Below are 18,862 nucleotides of genomic sequence, written 5' to 3'. Positions count from 1 at the left end.
AAGCACTGGGGCCTGGGCAGGGCACATCTTGATCGGAGTTTGACTTATTATCCTGGAAAAGTGCAGAAAGTCATGTGAGCCGGGAAAAATGGCTACACAAATGAGTTCATTTTTGAAGGAACTTCTGTTATGATCGCCACAAATGGATATGTGTGATCACTGTAGCCTATATAGCTAGCTAGGGAAATAACAAGTCTTCAACATTCAATTGTGAATGCCGTAACATCAGCGATCTTTCGGTTCGTGAGAGAATCACCGTTTACGTTTACGGACACATCAGGTTGTGGAGGATAACGTTAGCCTACCGTTATATATTTGATTTTAGTGTATGCTCACAGACAGGCATACTGCTTGGATAAACGGTTAAACAACTCATCTGTGTTTTTGAAGACCGATGACAATCGCTTTTACCCGTGAAAATCGATTGACTGCTCGCGTGGGTAGTTGATTGTGTGTAGCATGTGAGACAGTCACATTGGAGCCTACTTCGTGGTTACATTGTTACATTTAATTGTTTGGTGTTTTTTTGTATCCGTGGCATAAGGCCACTCACTGAAAATACTCAGTTCGTGCAGGTGTTTTTGTCATTGGTAGCGTGAATTGTAGTAAAGAACATGAATACAGAGAAGGACTTTTCGCCTTTGACCCCAAACATAGTACGAGCTCTAAATGATAAATTGTACGAGAAGAGGAAAGTTGCCGCACTAGAAATTGAGAAGTAAGTGTCAATGTGCATTTACGATTATTTCTGTCTATCTACTGAACATTCTAGTTTGACATCCGTAGGTTTACTATTGCCATGTTTATTTCTGATATGATCATATTTAACTCAGATCATTTGTATGATTAATCGACTAATGGTATGCACTATAGCCTGTCATCTGACGCATCAGGTGATCTGCAAGACTGTGTATAAGAATGCGCTAATAGACCCTTTCAAGAGAGTTCCATTATCAGCATCATAGTTGGCCCCACAAGACTTCCTTTTTAACATTCCGATATCTTAACTCAGAAGAAGTAGATTAGGGCCCAAATAGAACGTTCAAGCATTGTTTTTGTTTTTATTGTTGAAAGGGTCTATAAAGCCTATACAGCCCATTCTCAGAAATTCTTAGCCTACTCAGTTCTTCTCAGTCATGACAGTTCCACTCTTTTCCATAGAGGTGTCCCTTTCTAAATGTTTTTGACCAGACAGTCTCTTCATATCTTTGAAGTTGTCATGTTCTCTTGTTAATTGGACATTTCTGAATGTATAAGTAAATAAATATTTGTCTTTCAACACAGACTTGTACGTGAATTTGTGGCTCAAAATAACTCCACCCAAATCAGGCATGTTATTCAAATCCTGGCATCAGAGTTTGCCCTCTCCCAACACCCCCACAGTCGCAAAGGTGGGCTTATTGGCTTGGCAGCTTGCTCAATTGCTCTTGGCAAGGTAAGAGAACAATGTGAAATCCATTTGCTTTGTGATGTGTTAGACCAAGCCTATGTCTCCAACTGGGAGAAATCTTTCCTTAAATGTCTGAAAGACCCTGTCTTAGGTTATCTATTCCATAAATCATTTCTATCACAAGTAGGCCTATACATGCTGATGCACTTACCATAGACTGGAGGCATGTCCTAGTTCTCTAGTACTGTGGAAAGCATTGTTGACATGCTGTCCCTGTACTGATACTCACATTGTTGGAATTCGGAATTTAGCTAAATGCATCTATATGGAACAGAAAAGTGGGCCACCAGAGATTGGAAGAATGCAAGTCAGGATGTTGGACATGACTGTCCCTATGACATGACATTTGTACGATGCACAAATATGCTGTCCACTGATTGTGCGATTTAAATATGATCGTAGACATGGCTATAGTGTGACTTGTTTATTGTATTTTCAGGATTCTGGCCTGTATCTGAAAGAGCTTATTGAACCTGTGCTTACCTGCTTCAATGACTCTGATAGCCGATTACGATACTATGCTTGTGAGGCCCTATACAATATCGTAAAGGTTGCCAGAGGAGCGGTGTTGCCTCATTTCAATGTGCTTTTTGACGGGCTTAGTAAGGTAATACAAACTTTCCTTATTCCATATATTCATGTTAGCTATTAATTCGAAGAATGCATTTATGAAGGTGATCTATTTCTATAAACTAGAATTGGAAAATAGTTTGGGGAAAGCCCTATGTATATATGTAATGCTCCTACATAGAGACAGTGTTTATCTCTCTCTCCCAGCTTGCAGCAGATCCTGATCCTAATGTGAAAAGTGGCTCTGAGCTCCTTGATAGACTGTTAAAGGTAAGACAGGGCTGTTGATTTCTTCATACACAAAATGACTATTAAAGCCTCAAGTCTACAATAGGTGACACTAATTACTTAGGTAGAGTTTGTAACTCCTGACTAACATTTTTTGTGTGTTCTTGTAGGACATTGTCACAGAAAGTAATAAATTTGACCTGGTAGCATTCGTCCCATTGCTGCGTGAGCGGATCTATTCCAACAACCAATATGCTCGGCAGTTTATCATTTCCTGGGTAAGAGAAGCTATTTTTGTTTTAGTTTTATGCTAATGATGAGAACTGTAATCTTTTTTTGTCCCACAAACTAAAAGCTGTCAGGTTTTGTTACATTACAAATGATTCATGATGGAGATAGTCCAACATGACATAGCAAAGTACTGAAATGCATTTCAATACAAGTTGCAAAACAAGTACAGAATTACTTTCTTAACTGTATACTACTGTCTACACTGCACTATATGTCTTGTACTGTTCATACTGCACCACCTGTCTATACTGTGTCACATTGCACTTTTCTGCTTTTTTTGCACTTCTGGTTAGACGCAAACTACATTTAGTTGTCCTCTGCACAGTGACAATAAAGTTGAATCTAAAATGCATACATCTTAAATCAGCTTCTGTATGTATTTTAAGGGTTCTTAGAGTAATTATGCAAATGCTATATTTACTGTTTCAAGTGTAGGTAACCTGCATCTTTTTACAATTAGATTCAGACCTATTTTTCTCTGTACAACTGCCTTGTAGATTTTGGTGTTGGAATCAGTCCCTGACATCAACCTTATCGACTACCTGCCAGAAATCCTGGATGGGCTCTTTCAGATTTTGGGAGACAGTAGCAAGGAGATTAGACGGACGTGAGTACCTGTTTATTTTTCTTCTGTACTATTTTTAACATACTGTTTTCCATTTAAAATAATATAAAAAATATTCCATATTAAAATAATAAAAATACTGTTTTCTCTGTTAAATAAAAGGTGGGGATTGTGATTCTCCAATGTAGAATTATTGGAAAATCATCATAAGGTTAATGATAAATACTTTTAGGGATACTATACCATTCAAGACAGATTCTGTGTATTTTGTTGTCATTATATAATTTCCACGTTGGTGGGGGTTGTTTGCAAACGAACAACAAACTGCTTTGCAATTTATACACAGCAATTTATACACAGGACAACATGTTAACCCACGTTGATTAGAATCTTCCACAACAGTCAGGCCTCCCAGTGTAACAAGTAATCAAACAGAAATGCCCTGAAATATTGACTGTGACGCAACAGGTTGCACCACGACCGTCATACTAATGCAGCACAACATGTACCAATAGTATCCTCCCAGAGTGAGTAACCCAATTTGTCTGAGATGAACCACGACTAGTGCCAATGCAAAGTTGCAAGGATATCAGACATGTTTAATTTAGAAGCCTATATTATGAAATAGTCATTTGATATTCAGCCACCATAAGTCACGCCAACCTGCCAGAAGCCCTATGGGTGCAGGGGTCTGTAGCAGTAGATGGAGTAGATGTGGGAGGTGTCTGGACCACCACTGGCCTGCCCCAAACCCCTCATACATATAACTGGTTAATCCTTACACCATCTGTAGGGTGGTACTACGTCAGCCTTGTTCACCTTTGATTGACATGCTATTATTGTCAGGACAGGCTGTACAGGCCTATATAAAATATCCCAAGGGGCTCTTTCTTCCCAGCCTGGAGGAATAGCAGGAACGCCTATATAGCACATGGAACATGTATCTGCAGTGCTTTTGTTATTTCACTCAGGATCCCTCTCTCTTTGAATCTCTGTCTCTTAGTCTCTGTCTCTCTTAGTACAGCCAAATCTGGATAAAAACAATGACCATTCCTTATTTTTCAGGTGTGAAGTGGTCTTAGGGGAGTTTCTCAAGGAGATCAAAAAGACTCCATCTAGTGTGAAGTTTGCCGAGATGGCTAACATTCTGGTCATCCACTGCCAGGTGTCAGACGAGTCAAAGCTCAGTAAGTGTGATGTACTCGTATAACATATAGTGACCTTCAACTGGCAATGTATGGATCACATCGTGCCCTCTCTTTAAATGTAGGGTGTACACATGTGGCCTTTCACATTAAAGTCTGTATAGATCTGGTTATACGTGAATTCTTACTCAAGTTTACTCCTTTCTCTGTATGAATTTTGGATATATCAAGCACCTTGAATTATCAGTTTTCATTAAATTCCAGTGGATTAATTATTTGTGCACATACATACTTAGTATGAGGACCTATACCCTTAGGCTAAATGTCTATAAATAGAAAATGCCCTAGGCATTAATGAAAATAAACCATATTATGGCTGAAATGTATAATGCTGAGGTCAAAACATTGTCATGGAGAAGTACAAGCTATTCATATATACGACCTTCTGAGTAGAAAAGTGACACCATTTTTATGTGTTCTCTTTGGATCAGTCATTCATAGTCAATAACCCATTGTGCCGTTGTACTATTTCAGCAAATGACTTAATCCAGCTGACAGCCATGACGTGGATGAGGGAGTTCATTCAGTTGGCTGGTCGTGTGATGCTTCCTTACTCCTCAGGAATCCTGACCGCTGTGCTGCCTGGTCTCTCCTATGATGACCGCAAGAAAAGTATCCTTATGTGAATGTGTTCTGCCACTGTGTGTGTGTGTGTGTGTGTGAGAGAGATATGTTGCAGACAGTGATGGTTACCGATGTAGAAAAAAAATCATAGGCATAGAGAGAGCACATAATATGTAGTGTACAATATCCACTGCAACAGCTAATGCAAGGAATATGGAAATACAACACTACAAAACAACTTCTTGCTGTATTTCTGTCCTTAATCTATGTTGTTCAGGCACTAAAGAAGTGGCCAGTGCGTGTAATCATAGTCTAATGAAACTGGTCACCCCTGAGGATGATGAGGAGGAAGATGAAACACGGTCACAAACATCCCCTCCCCAAGAGGACAGCCCGCCTAAGTCCCAAGAAGATCTCAATGGTGAGTAACACAAGTACATGTAAGAATGCTGAGTTGAGGAAGAACTATCCATTTATTAGTAGATATTTGAGACATTTTGGTATGTCTTTACTTCTGATTTCTTGTTGGCAAAAACAAAGAAATGTTCTTGCAGGACATGCATACTTTTTATTACAGCAATAAAAATGAACATGTACATTTTCCCTTGTAGAAATATGGGGCATACTATACTCCATTACAGGGAGGTCTGTAGCACTGGATCTCATAAAATAAATGAGATTATTATTATTACAAAAGGAATCTTTTATGAGAATGTATGATGTAATGTATGTAAAAATGTAATTCAGTCGTACTTAATAATCCAACAGTCTGGCCACACTTGGGAAACATTCCTGCATTGAAAAGTATTACAGTCCTGTGTTTCCTTCTCAGAGCAGCTTGGTTTCATCTGATATTTTAAGCAGTCTGTACATTTCATTAAGCCTGTATTCTTGGTGTACGCCAAACTGAGAGAGCATGCATGAGAGTGCATCACATTTACGCAACGTAGCTGAGCTATAGTGGCTACTCCATGCACATGTTGATCAATGTGTGTTCAATCAGTAAAAGAGGCTTCATCCAGAGGGCATGAAATGAACATTGAATTAGTAAAAATCTACTTTGACACTTGATCCTAGGCATATACATGTGGAGGATATTGAGTTTCATTTGAATAGTTTCTTTTTATCTCGTATAGTAAAGGTATTTCATGCTTCATGATTTCGTATCATTTTTTTTTTAGCTATTAAAGCTATTAAGCAACTCATGCCCTCTGGTCTTTCCAGAACCCCTATCCAATAAAATGGTATTGGTTGCACTTGCAATGGGCTATAGCCTGGCTATCAATCTTCTGATTCAGTGGATCTGAATCTTCTGATCTGATTCAGTTGCATAAGACTGTTGCAAAATTTCAAGGGAGCCAGCAAGGGCCCTGAGAGTTGAATCTGCCTCTTGCATCCTCTGTAATTGGGAAAATAATTACCATGGTCCACTAACATCCAAGTAATCAGGAAAACCAACACCAAATCATCTACCAAATCACACTTTTAATATGACTGATTACAAAGAAAGCTATGCACTGTTCTTTCAGAAATATTTAATCTAGTCATGATTTGACACCAAGAAAGCCTAGCAGTAGTGCTTGAGGCACAGCCATATGTATGAAAGGTGGCTGCAAACATTGAACTTTTTGTGTTTTAAAATGTTTTGAATATCCTAAAGGTTTGTCATTTTTGGGGGGTTTACAGTGTAACTTTCATCTTTTAAAACTGTGGGTTAATTAGAATGTACCTTATGTTTCAGCAAATATATTCTGAAGAATTGTGTTTTACAGTAAAGGCCTTTACATAGATGTATTCTATGTTCTCGATTTGTTGACCACAGAGAATTGAGCTGTTATTGAAACTAACATGGAGGAACCAGGGTATGACTAATGCCTGAAATGGAAGCCAACATGTATGGTTATGTGAGATTGAGACAAACACTGCTGTGCAGCTGGCGGCCTCTTGCGATATCTGATATTATTCATGATTCTTTTTTTGTGTCTAGACTCACTCAATGCCTCTCAGGAGTCCATCGGTCTTAGCAAAATTAGCTTCTTCACCCCAGCAAGGTAAGGACTACAATGTCAAAGCATACCTAAACAATTTGTGTCTCTCCTCATTCCCCTTTGGACACCTTGTTAATCGTACACCCATTAATACTGCTTGAATTCCAAATCCAAACCCCAGTCTGGATTAAGGAGCCAGATATTGTTTACATATTCATATTCTTAACACTTGGGCTACATCTGCAATTTTGTATGAACACGCGTGACTGAAATGACAAACTCAGGATCAGGGATGCGTTTCCCGAAACCATAGTTGCTAACTATGGTTTTGGGAAACGCACCCCACGACAGCAGTTACACAGTTTTACATTTAAAGAGGAAACTGTGTAAATGCCACTGCATTCTACTTACTGTCAGATGTGATGTCACTATCCCAGTTTAGACAGGGCACAGGTTACTCTGGATCTTGATGGAATAGTTCAGGTTTTGGATCGGCACCTGCATGATTCATCCACTGGTATGATGACTCGGATTGCTGTGCTCAAGTGGTTGTACCATCTCTACATAAAAACACCACGGAAGGTGAGCCAAACCTTACCATTTCACACTGTACTGTGCAATATAGACCTCTTTTCCTCTTAGTATGACCTTGCTTTTATACTTTCACTGAAAGAGTTCCTATGTGTGTTATCTTCATAGATGTTCAGACACACGGATAGTTTGTTCCCAATGCTGTTGAAGACTCTTTCTGATGAATCTGATGAGGTATGTTTTTTCTATGGACCACAGACTGTCCACTACATACCTGCAAAGTGATTTGTGGGAAAAGTTTTCTCTCTATCATTGCACCCTCAGGTAATACTGAAAGATTTGGAAGTGCTTGCCGAGATTGCATCATCACCGGCCGGACAGACGTACAACTCTGGGATGTGTGACAATTCTGACAAAACGGAACTCCAGGTTCCTGAGCACAGTATTGGCCAGCAGCTGGTGGTTGGTGAGGCGTTTGTGCTTTTCTCAACTAAACTCCTTGTTGACCTTGTCTGCAGTGTAATATAATATAGATTAATATAGACATAGCATGTAGTATGGTTTGGGTGTTGCTAAATTCATTAGCAGTTGCTGTGTGTTTGCCTTAGAAGAGCATTTTGCATTTATTTGCATACCTGCCCACTGTCCATGACTAATAGCTAAAGCTGTCACTCTTGCAGGCTCCAAAATGGCTGATTCCTCTCCCTCCACCCCCAGCATGAACTCCTACTTCTACAAATTCATGATCAACTTGCTGAAGCGCTTCAGTCTGGAGAGGAAGTTGCTGGAGACCAGGGGGGCCTTCATCATCAGGTGATCATGCTCAGACACTAGCACCTTCTCTCAGATATCTGCTAGATGATGCTCAGGCTACTTTTAAGGGTGCTTCGGTAAAGTGTTTTTTCAGACAGCAGACTTAACAGCTCCCATGTGTGTGTTTTTGTACTCTGCAGACAGCTCTGTCTGCTTCTGCACGCAGAGAACATCTTTCACTCCATGGCAGATATCTTGCTGAAGGAGGAGGACCTTAAGTTTGCCTCGACCATGGTGCAGACACTCAACACCATCTTGCTCACATCAGCCGAGCTGTTCCAGCTGCGCAACCAGCTCAAGGACTTGCGCACTCAGGTTAGATCTAGTCCCATACCTTTGATGAGGCTTTTGGCCTCAGAAATGTTTTGTGAGTGTAATTGATATCTATTCATAGACAAAGAAGATGGATTAGATCCCAAAGTCTACTTTTCTCAATGTTGATTTCCCCCCACAGTGAAGTTGTTGCAGTACATTAAGCACCTTTCGTATGTCATGTGTTTTAGGAGAGTTGCGCTCTCTTTTGCTGTCTGTACCGATCCTGGTGTCACAATCCCGTGGCAACGGTGTCCCTCTGCTTCCTGACACAGAATTACCGTCATGCCTATGAGCTCATCCAGAAGTTGTATCCTTGAATTCATGTTTCAATTTGTTGAAATTGAAATGCAACACTCTGACTTTGGTTTTATCAAGAAAAAATCAAATGTGTGTTTCTGAGACATTGGATCACTTTCCCAGACATGGATCAAGTGTATTCCTAGATTAAAATCCTTTTCAGTAGAGATCTTTCAGTTCTCTCTTAGTCTAGGACTAGGCTTAATCCATGTCTGGGAAACTGGGACATCATGTTTTGTACTGGAGTAAGTGTATAAAACGATTCCTTAAGATATGTCTCTCAGTGGGGACCTGGAGGTGACTGTAGATTTCCTCATGGAAGTGGACAAACTGGTGCAACTTATTGAGAGTCCCATCTTTACCTGTGAGTTTGAACCAGATTGTTTTAATGTATGACTTTCTGTCTCTGTACCTCCTGGTTACATATAGACCTCTGAAGTTTGCCTACAAAAAATCTGCCCATATAAGGTTTTTCCTATGGGAAAATAACATGTGAATTTTAAATTATCAACCTGTTACACTCTCAAGAGGACAATGAAGTCTGAAATGCAAACGTTTTGCCATACAGACTTTTGTCATCTGCCTTCGAGTAGGCTCTGTGATATTTGGAATGTTAAGATGGCGAACTTGCAGTGCAACTTTCAACAGGTAGTTAGCTTCGATTAGCTCCCGGATCTCCTATGGGCAAACATGGCAGCTTTGGGTACTTGTAGTAGGTGAACTAAAGAGATCTATTGGTGCTCTAAACAGGTCTGTAATTTTCTCACTGTTTTACAGACTTGCGTTTGCAGCTTCTGGATGTGGAAAACAACCCTTACCTAATCAAAGCTCTGTATGGGCTTCTGATGCTGCTGCCTCAAAGCCAGGCCTTCCAGCTGCTGTCTCATCGACTGCGCTGTGTACCCAACCCAGAACTCATGAGGACCGTGTATGTATGCTAAAACCCATCCCAACTAGGCCATCCTCTTATTAAATCACCCCAATGTCCCAAGTGCTTCAACACTTGATGTACCAGTACTCTAAAGTGTACAGTGACCTGCATTCCTTTAATGTTCATCCACACTATTGTACTCTACACCTCCTCTGCTTCTTAACTGATGAAGACATCTCAACTCAATCTCAGCAATCAGTCATCTTTTCTTTCCCCCAGGGATGATTCAAAGTCTTGCAACATCAAACGTTCCAATCAGGCTCATGTGGACTACACGGAGCTGCTCCAGCACTTTGACCGTGTCCAGAGCAAACACCTGGAGGTGCGACACCAGCGCACAGGACGAGCAGAGCACACCGATAGGAAGCTAGCGCTCTGAGAGGCACTGTCGGGAGTGCAGCGTTTCAAGTATTAAATGAACATTAACTGATTTTGGACCTCTAGTGGGAACTTTTTATCATGTGTGAATGTACTGTACTGTTGTTTTTCAAGTGCTTTATGTTAAGATAAGATAAGTTTTTTTTGTTTGTGTGGAATGTATATGCCATCATTTTCCTCTGCAGTCTTTGACCAGTGATTGGAATGTTTTCAAATCATTGTATTGTAGTTATTTCAAACCAGTGCTGGCACTAAAAGACTAGCCACAAGTGAGTCCTTCACTAGGAAGCTTTCATCGTCAAGGTAGTATGCAAGCAGTGTCAGATTACACAGCTAAATGCTTTCAGCAGCTTCATAGTTTTGTTGGCATTGCTTTTCTTATATCTCACATCTCACATAAAAGTACCAGCACTCTTTGATTTCTGATGCCAAGCATCAACTCTGCATTGTGAATACCTTACTCTCGCCTCACTCTGGATTCACCTTGGTAAAGATGCATCTATATTCATGACTTCTACATTCCTTACCTTCACATCTTTTCACTATAACATATGCTTCTCTGACCTGATATGATCACCAATCTAATTGTAAACAGCAAATGTAAGTGTTGTCTAAATTATCATTAAAAAATGAGGACCACAATAAATAATAGTAAGCTCCAAATAAACTTAAATTTAAGATGGCATGAATAATCCCTATAATCCCCTCTTCCATCTTGCTCTTTCAGGAATTATATAATTAAGCACTGACTGGGTGTTCCATTTGGAGGGCCGGGGTATATATTATACTCTTGATTTTAAAATTTCCAGTGTCTATTGTTATTTTTTTTTTTAAACAAATGTATTCAGAACTTTTCTAAATCAGAAATATTGAATTTTAAGATGTTCTAGGACTGTAGTTTACTATATGTACTGTACTGATTTCATATGATATTGGCAACATCTAATGTTACAATAAGCTTGCAGTGGTCAATTGTAGTCCTTACCTATTTTGTGTTATAATATACATTTGTAAGTGATAATGAGTAAAGCCGTCAATCCTTACACCAGAAGACTTTAACAAGGTTTGGGAAAGATTGTAGTCTTGAAAAAAGCTTGAATGCTTGAAAGCTTGGCCATTAGTTAAAAGACTCCAATCTTTCAAGAATCTTTCCCAAATCAAAATCTTCTGATGCATGGGTAGCATAAGAGAGGTCTGCTCTCCAGTATAAAGAGGTCAGTAGCAAAACAGAAATTGATTAGTGGTGTTGCCAAAGGTAACTTCTATCAGTGCAGCAATATACTCAAGTTAAGATATACTTTCTGCTACTACTTAATGGACTTTTCCTTGGTGTCAGCAGTGGAGACAACAGCCATGGACCTTACTATCACAATAACACAACATAACACTGCTTTTAGGCAATGCTTCAACATCGACATCAAGAACATACTGGTTTGACTGAGCAAAACTGTTCATTATTATTCTAAACAGCCTGTGTTACTCCATGACCAAGGGAACGAGGACCTTGGCCAACCAATATGGACCCACAGTTTCAGTTTATTCAGCTTCATCTACAGCTGTGGGGTTTGTTAAGAACTTTTTAAGTTCTGTTTCACCAGTTACCTAACAGCATGTGGATTCCTATTAACTGAATCGACTTTGATGCTGCTGGTAATCTCTTGATATAAAAACATTTAAAAATAAAAAGATGTATTTATCATGATTTATGTACAGTATAACATGATAATGTATTGACTGGACATGTTACTGACTATTGGTGCTTGAGAAAAGAATGAAGATCATGTTATTGTCGGTGGCTACACACTTTTGAACATTACTAACTGAAATGATGAGAGTGCCATCTTTGGCCATATGAGAATAATCCCAAACCATAAGACATTTCTCCACACTGTAGTGAGTGGCCATATAATAAACACTAAAAGAAGTTATGCTTTTCTAGTGCCCTGCAATCCCTTTGTGATGTGTGAGGGGAAGGACATGAATCGCTTCAAACTACCGGGCAATACACAACATAACAGAACACCTGTGTCCCTCTGATGTTTTCTATCTCAAGTCAAGTCAGCTTTATTGTCAATTTCTTCGCACATATACTAGACATGCAGAGGAATCAAGAGTGCCTTTCTCTATCCCATGGTGAAGAAGAAAAAGTGCAACAGGTAAGACATTTCCTATCACAAGAGTAATAAAGAAGTGCTCAACAGACATTTTTCCTAACATTAAACAATAAGCAGCAACAATATCACAAGACAAGAACACAACAATGTCACAGTCAGCCAAAATGTGTATAGGCTATGATGTGTTATGATAGAGCAGAAAGATGTGTTGTCAGAGTGCAAACAAATGCTGTACAAAAAAACAGCAGCAACTTCAGAGTCCAGAGTTTTGTGGAGTTTTGGGGGGTCTTTCACCTAACTCCCACTTACACTTCACATGTGAACATGACTGTAACAAGCTGCATCAATATAGGCTACTTTATAGCCTACAGCCTTTTGTAGAGAGAATGCAGCCACAATCAACCAAGATGCGAATAGTCTGGCAGCCAAATGCCATAATTTAGGTGAACCTGTTTTGTCGGTTCAGCACATTGAACAAGAAAGGCTTAATATCGAGAATTGCTCAAGGGATATCACTGGATAGCAAACTCCTAAATCTTAAAGAGCTACCCCCAGTCTACAAGATTCTGCAAAAAAAACAAACTTTACTGACAAAACCAGGTCTGACCACATGGCTGCTGGACTACAGGTCTGAGATCTTTACACAACATTGCCATCCTGTGGTGATTGAAATTCAGCTGGACAGAACAGATTTAGGAACGGTTGCACAAACCCCTACCTCCAGTTGTGCAAATGTTACCATTCAACTTTTTAGAAGCCAGTCTACAAGATTCTGCAAAAAAAAAAAAAAAACTTTGACCGACAAAACCAGGTCTGATCCCATGGCTGCTGGACTACTTGTCTGAGATCTTTACACAACATTGCCATCCTGTGGTGATTGAAATTCAGCTGAACAGAACAGATTTAGGAACGGTTGCACAAACCCCTACCTCCAGTTGTGCAAATGTTACCATTCAACTTTTTAGAAGTGAGTTTAATTGTTTATTTAAATATTTAAATTTAATTGGTAGCTACAGTTAAGAACAAAATTATTCATACCTCTGGCAAATATTGATTTAATGTTGATTTTCTCTTGACCAATATGTTTGTTCTGACTGAAAATGACACTGCCACATGCCAATAGGTTGTAAGACAATGTGGTAGAAACATGGAATATTTTTTTTTATCTTTTTTAACATTTTTATGAAAAATGGCATGTTTACAATTATTCATACCCTTTTAAAATAATCACTGGAAACATCTTTATTTGCAGTCAAAATGGTTCTTATAATACGTACCATGTCTCCACAATGATTGTAGACTGCACGTTTTTAGCTGCAATCCGGGTTTTGAGGCAGGAACGATTATTTGCCATCACTCTGGCCTTGTACTCACTTTTTTGACGGATTGAGGTCTGGACTCTGGCTGGGCCACTCTAAAATATGACATTGTTCTCTGTTAACCATTTCTTGACTTGTTTGGCTGTATGTTTTGGATCATTGTATGATTTAATGGTCCAATGATGCCTATTGGGGCAGGTCTCTTTGCACACTGCCTCATCTTTTCCTCCAGAATCTCAGTATAGCCTCTTGCTTTAGTGTTACCGTTTACTTTGAGAAGGTCACCAAGTCCCCCTGGTTGAAAATCATCCCAAAAGAATACTTTTCTAACCCCCACAATTGAAATGGACATGGTGTCATTGGAATTTAATGCTTCTTTTTTTTATGCCAATCTCAGGCCATGTCCCTGGGTCAAAAAATAAATTCAGCGAAAGCTACATTCTTTGTCCAGGTGTGTCCTTATAAAGGTTTAGCTGAGCTGTGCATGTTTGGAGAAGAGTGATTCATGATCAGCATCCAAGATGACCAAGTGATCAATTTTGAGATGGAGTGAACATTTCAACCACCAAAATACCATCCACAATATGGAAAATAGCTATAGAAATGTATTAGTTTTGGGTGTTTTTCAGACAATGGGACCTGGTGAACTTCTCAAAGTAAACTTAGTAAACAAAGTAAGCAAATTGAGAATTTTGGAGGAGAAGATCAGGCTGTCTGCCGAGAGACCTGCCCCAATAGGCGGCATTGGACCATTAAACTACACAATAATCCAAAACATACAGCTAAACAAGGCAAGAAATGGTTAACCGAGAACAATACCAACATTTTAGAGTGGCCCAGCCATAGTCCAGACCTCAATCCGTCAAAGAAGTGAGCACAAGGCCAGAGGGATGGCAAATAATCTCTCTTGACTCAAAGCCCAGATTGCTGTTAAAAAGGTGCAGTCTAGAATCATTGTGGAGACATGGAGAGGCTTGGTAAGTATTATAAGAACCATTTTGAGAGCTGCAAATAAAGATGTTTCCATTGATTATTTAAAAAGGGTATGAATCCTTTTGGACACGCTATTTTTCATAAAAATGTTAAAAAAGACCAAAATGCTTTTTTTTTTTATTCCATGTTTCTACCACATTGTCTTACAATCTTTTGACATGTGGTAGTGTTATTTTCAGTCAGAACAAACATATCGATAAAGAGAAAATTAACATTGAATCAATATTTGCCTGGGGTATGAATAATTTTGTTCTTATCTGTATTTGTAGAAATTGACGCACTAAACTGAACTGAGTCGGAACTGAACTTCTCAACTCAGTTGCACGTAGTGAATTAAACGTGGGTGCACGTATTTCTTACACGACCAGTTTTCGTTGGAGGGCATTTCTTTCGGTCATGTCTCTGGCTGTTTATCGGCGATTATTTCACAAAATTAGCCGTCTTCAAGGATCAGGCGATTCGGTTTTATTCTTGCGTGGCGTTACTCCCCTGTCAACATCAGAAAGATATCAAATGTTAACTGACAACGCGGGGGGAAAGGTCAACACAGAGCGTTTCGACACGTCCCTTCTTGACATTCTCGTATGCCCACTATCTAAAAAACAGCTAAGGTGAGGATATGATCGGGGAACGATGTTATATTATAGCCATATACTTTTGAAAATACGTTTTTTTGCCAATTAATTCAGGAGTAGGTTACCATTTTTCTTCATTGTCAGCGATGGGAGTAACGACTCACAATGTAACCTTAAACAGTAAAGAATGTAACGTGTGTATTATAGACACGGGCCCTTAAAAATAAACACGTCAACTTGAGAAAGTAGCTGTGCTGTCTACCCAAGAGTTAGACAGATACTTACCCTTCTCTCTGTGTGTGTAATAACCCAGTCGGTCTGATTTGATAATTATAGGCTATGTAATGGCCGATAATTAGGCTACATATAATGGCTTAACATATTCTTTAAGCTCTGAATTTCATTAGGGCATTGAGTTAAAATGTCAGTTAAATTATTAGTTATTAGTTACGGAGCCCCTAAGGGGACATGAGCAAAAAAAAATCTAAAGTTTAGTTTAATGTGCTCACGCAAAACGTTATGTGCTCAACGCGAAACTTTCATGTGCCCACATGAAACTAAACTTTGCTCATGTCCCCTTAGGGGCTCCGTAATTAGTCTACTGGATTGTTGAAATATCCTTTTCTGAGACCCTGTACCTTGGTACATTTCCCGGTACATTGGTTTTTACTCTGTTGAATAATTATATGTAGGCTGACTTGAGTCTTGAACTAAGCTTAGTAGGCCTAGGCTAGGTTAGTTTTTTTTTTGTTACTGGTCAGAAGTGTGTAACAAAAGGATACTAGGCTGTTTCATCTTGTATTTGAATGTGGTAAATATGGGAACTGGTAGATTACAAGACCAATTCAAGTTAAGTAATGAGTTAAGTAGTTACTTTTCTAAAGAAGTAATGATGAATCTAATTACAATTTAAAGATGTAGCTAAATTAACTAATTACATTTTTGAGTAACCTGAACACTGCAAATTATTAACATCATTTCTCATGAATGTTTCTGTTTCTCAGATACGACGGAAAAAACAACGAACTTGTAAATGAGGAACTCGGCATCGCTTACCCCATTATTGATGGAATTCCAAATATGATTCCTCAGGATGCCAGGCTGATTCAAAAGAACCCAGAACCATCAGCGCCAGCCAATTCCACTAAAGCTTAACTTAACAAACTGGCTATTTAGTTGTTACGTTTTGACTCTTGATTTACGATACAATATGTTGTCATCTCTATCTACTATTACCATTCTCATCCCTGTCGTTTCCCTTTTGGGACTTCTTTGTTCTGCAACCATAGACGAGAATTTCCCCCAGGGTTGTACCAGCACTGGGAGTTTGTGTTTTTACAGTCTTCTATTACCTGTTACAATCCCTGTCTATGTGTTTTTCCACCTGTGGAAATGGATTGGAATCAAACTATTCAGACACAATTAACTGGATTATTGTAGCCTAGTAATGACTACTGCAATACACACCTACACCACAATAAATGTTTTTCTTTTATTATTATTACTGTAGCAAATACCATTAATTTGTACCAAATACCATACAGCCAACTTTTGAACAAAAGTCATTAAATAAATTTGAATTGTAAGCAAGGGATAACTCTTTTCTAGCTCATAACGTCATAAACATGAATGATGAACGACTCAAAATCAAGGTAGATTTAACATTTAAAAGTAGGCCCTGTATTTGAGATTATTTTAGAAGGCCATGAAACAAAAGCTGAACATGTTGATTCTGAAATACTGAATTGGTCTTTAAGACTTCAAGCTTATCCATAAACAACAGTCAATGTTCACTTTTTATGTTTCTTTCCATAGTCCTCTTCAAGCTTCATTAATGGGCATTGTGATTTTGGGGACTCTTTCTCTCCTTTCATCTTAAAAAAGAATGATTCGTTGAGACGCATTTGCACAACTTTGAGCTGGGTAAGATCTGTTTTGCTATGGTGATGCAGGTCACTCTCCTCCCTTATTGTGCACATACTCTTCTGCCCTCGCTGTCTTTGGGGCAAGCTCAGGTCAACAGGTTGCTCAGTGCATTTGGTCAATGTATTGAGTTGAAAATTGAGGAAGGTTGAACGTTCTGGAGATGTGAAGAAATTCTCTGTCTGAGTGGCTTTTTCTGCTGTTGACTTGTTGGCAACATTTTGTAGTAGCTCTTGAGATGGCTGCTGTTGTGACGTCAGCTTAAGCTCAGGTGCTGATGTCAATTCATCATCACTGGGCACTGGAAACAGTGACGGAGATAAAAATGTATTCTGTGTTATGAACAGATCCTGGCTATCAATGCCTTCAGCGCTCTCCAGGGATTCCTCACAGTGCTTGGCTCCTTGGAGTATAGGTGCATACGTTTCATGTTCCTCACCAGGACAAATAAATGTTGTCTTGGAAATTGCAAATTGTGGTGCATCACGGTATGTTTTAACTACTGAGCCCTTTGGTGACAAATCAAAGAGAACTCTCTTTTTAGATCGAACTTTGACACGATCGTGACTAACATATTTCACAGCCTTTGGTGCACGCTTGCTCATTTCTTCAAGTGCTTGGGACCTTATTGGGTGATGACCTGTGTTGCTCTTGACAATTACCTTATGAGAGGGCTTGTACATTTTTAACTCGGGAGGTACATTGCTTGGTTGCAGTGCCAATTTGTCTTTTAAAACTGATTTATTTTTTTTCTTTTTATGCTTTTTCTTTTTCTCCATATCATTTAAGCTCCTTGAGTGGTGTTCTGGACTGAAGCTGAGACAGAGTGAAGGCTCCCCCTGGTTTCTGACCTTGTCATTTTTTCGTTTTTTGGATTTCTTTTTTTTCCCACTTTCCACCTTCCTTGAGGTGTTTGGTGGTAGGAAATCCTCTTCAATACAGTTGGCCATCTCGCTCTAAACAGTAAGGACACTGAATCAATGTGTGAAACGTGTATGACCCAGTCATATCCGAGCTAACAGGGTAGGGGAAAATACATGGCTACAGTGATGATAGACTCGAGAGGAAACAGTAGGCCAATGACTTTAATTATAGCCTACTCAAAATTTAGCCAGGGATAACTTACCAAGTACAACTCGCAGGCCATCTGCTCTTCCCCAATGCAAACTCCAGGAAACTGATCAGTTTTGCCAATCGACAGCTAAAGAGACCAAAAGCAACAATAAAACGCCTAGTTTATAAGCTTAACCGATGGAAGATTTATAGGATGCGACATATTTTTGCATGGATTTTACGCCGCTTTCTTGGGACTGACCACTGTTAGCTTGTCAGTCCTGTGTTACATTGTTTCACGCTAAAATAGCATGTCATACCAAGGCCTACTAAAAACAATGTTGGGAGATATGCGGTTCGACATTACAGCGGCATTAAATAGTAATATATTCTCAGTTAACGTTAATACACAGACATTACGCTAAAACCTGATAATAGGCTAACCTTGTTGAGGTCCCATGTAGCTCTTGAGTCAACTTGTGTAGGCTAGTGAGTCTGTGGCGGGAGACTGAGCTGAAAAGTGAAGCTATGACGTGTGCCTGGACTTCCTCGTTCCCCTTACCCCCCAAAAATATATTTTTTTTAAAGATTGCAGACTTTAAATCATAGGCTAATTTATTGACCTGCTCGTCTTACAGTGGAAAATGGGATAGCTGCTTCACAATGTCAAATAGGCCTAAAGTAGGCCTAGATATGCCTAATAGACAACTTTGCGCTACACTGTTCGGATCTGCATCATAGATCCCAGACGTGTAGATG

General features: G+C 39.3%; 3 protein-coding genes across 4 annotated transcripts; 2 read left to right on the top strand and 1 right to left on the bottom strand.

Moving 5' to 3' along the window:
• Positions 1-59: 59 nt before the first annotated feature.
• Positions 60-12,054, top strand: vac14 (vac14 homolog (S. cerevisiae)). The gene is made up of 19 exons (XM_042109892.1): positions 60-718; positions 1,285-1,435; positions 1,890-2,057; positions 2,228-2,290; positions 2,419-2,526; positions 3,037-3,146; positions 4,170-4,291; positions 4,784-4,921; positions 5,151-5,294; positions 6,861-6,924; positions 7,299-7,443; positions 7,561-7,626; positions 7,717-7,858; positions 8,073-8,205; positions 8,346-8,520; positions 8,709-8,827; positions 9,102-9,181; positions 9,595-9,745; positions 9,968-12,054. Exons 1-19 carry the CDS (start codon positions 615-617, stop codon positions 10,125-10,127), a joined length of 2,343 nt encoding a protein of 780 aa, XP_041965826.1. The 5' UTR covers positions 60-614; the 3' UTR covers positions 10,128-12,054.
• Positions 12,055-14,881: 2,827 nt separating this feature from the next.
• zgc:162634 (uncharacterized protein LOC555881 homolog) lies at positions 14,882-16,628 on the top strand. Its single transcript, XM_042111198.1, has 2 exons — positions 14,882-15,163; positions 16,132-16,628. Exon 2 carries the CDS (start codon positions 16,338-16,340, stop codon positions 16,551-16,553), a length of 216 nt encoding a protein of 71 aa, XP_041967132.1. The 5' UTR covers positions 14,882-15,163; positions 16,132-16,337; the 3' UTR covers positions 16,554-16,628.
• Positions 16,629-16,676: 48 nt separating this feature from the next.
• LOC121724550 lies at positions 16,677-18,656 on the bottom strand. Of its 2 annotated transcripts, XM_042111196.1 has the most exons (3): positions 18,548-18,656; positions 18,177-18,251; positions 16,677-18,006 (listed from the first exon to the last, which is right to left on the bottom strand). In XM_042111196.1, the coding sequence occupies exons 2-3, from the start codon at positions 18,195-18,197 to the stop codon at positions 16,918-16,920; spliced, it is 1,110 nt and encodes a 369-aa protein (XP_041967130.1). In that variant the 5' UTR covers positions 18,198-18,251; positions 18,548-18,656; the 3' UTR covers positions 16,677-16,917. The 2 variants fall into 2 exon arrangements, with proteins under 2 accessions (XP_041967130.1, XP_041967131.1); XM_042111197.1 differs by lacking the exon at positions 18,548-18,656 and having other exon boundaries at positions 18,177-18,336.
• Positions 18,657-18,862: the final 206 nt, after the last annotated feature.

Source organism: Alosa sapidissima, chromosome 11 (assembly GCF_018492685.1).
Source record: "Alosa sapidissima isolate fAloSap1 chromosome 11, fAloSap1.pri, whole genome shotgun sequence".
Taxonomy (NCBI): domain Eukaryota; kingdom Metazoa; phylum Chordata; class Actinopteri; order Clupeiformes; family Clupeidae; genus Alosa; species Alosa sapidissima.
Note: the sequence above shows the minus strand (reverse complement) of the source record. Positions and strands in the feature narration are given on the sequence as shown.

Coding starts and splice junctions, on each gene's coding strand:
- zgc:162634 (XM_042111198.1), top strand. CDS start 16,338: ATGTTGTCATCTCTATCTACTATTACCATTCTCATCCCTGTCGTTTCC.
- vac14 (XM_042109892.1), top strand. CDS start 615: ATGAATACAGAGAAGGACTTTTCGCCTTTGACCCCAAACATAGTACGA. Junction 5,295..6,860: donor GTCCCAAGAAGATCTCAATG/GTGAGTAACACA, acceptor TTTTGTGTCTAG/ACTCACTCAATGCCTCTCAG. Junction 7,444..7,560: donor ACATAAAAACACCACGGAAG/GTGAGCCAAACC, acceptor TTATCTTCATAG/ATGTTCAGACACACGGATAG.
- LOC121724550 (XM_042111196.1), bottom strand. CDS start 18,197: ATGGCCTGCGAGTTGTACTTG. Junction 18,007..18,176: donor TGGCCTGCGAGTTGTACTTG/GTAAGTTATCCC, acceptor CTTACTGTTTAG/AGCGAGATGGCCAACTGTAT.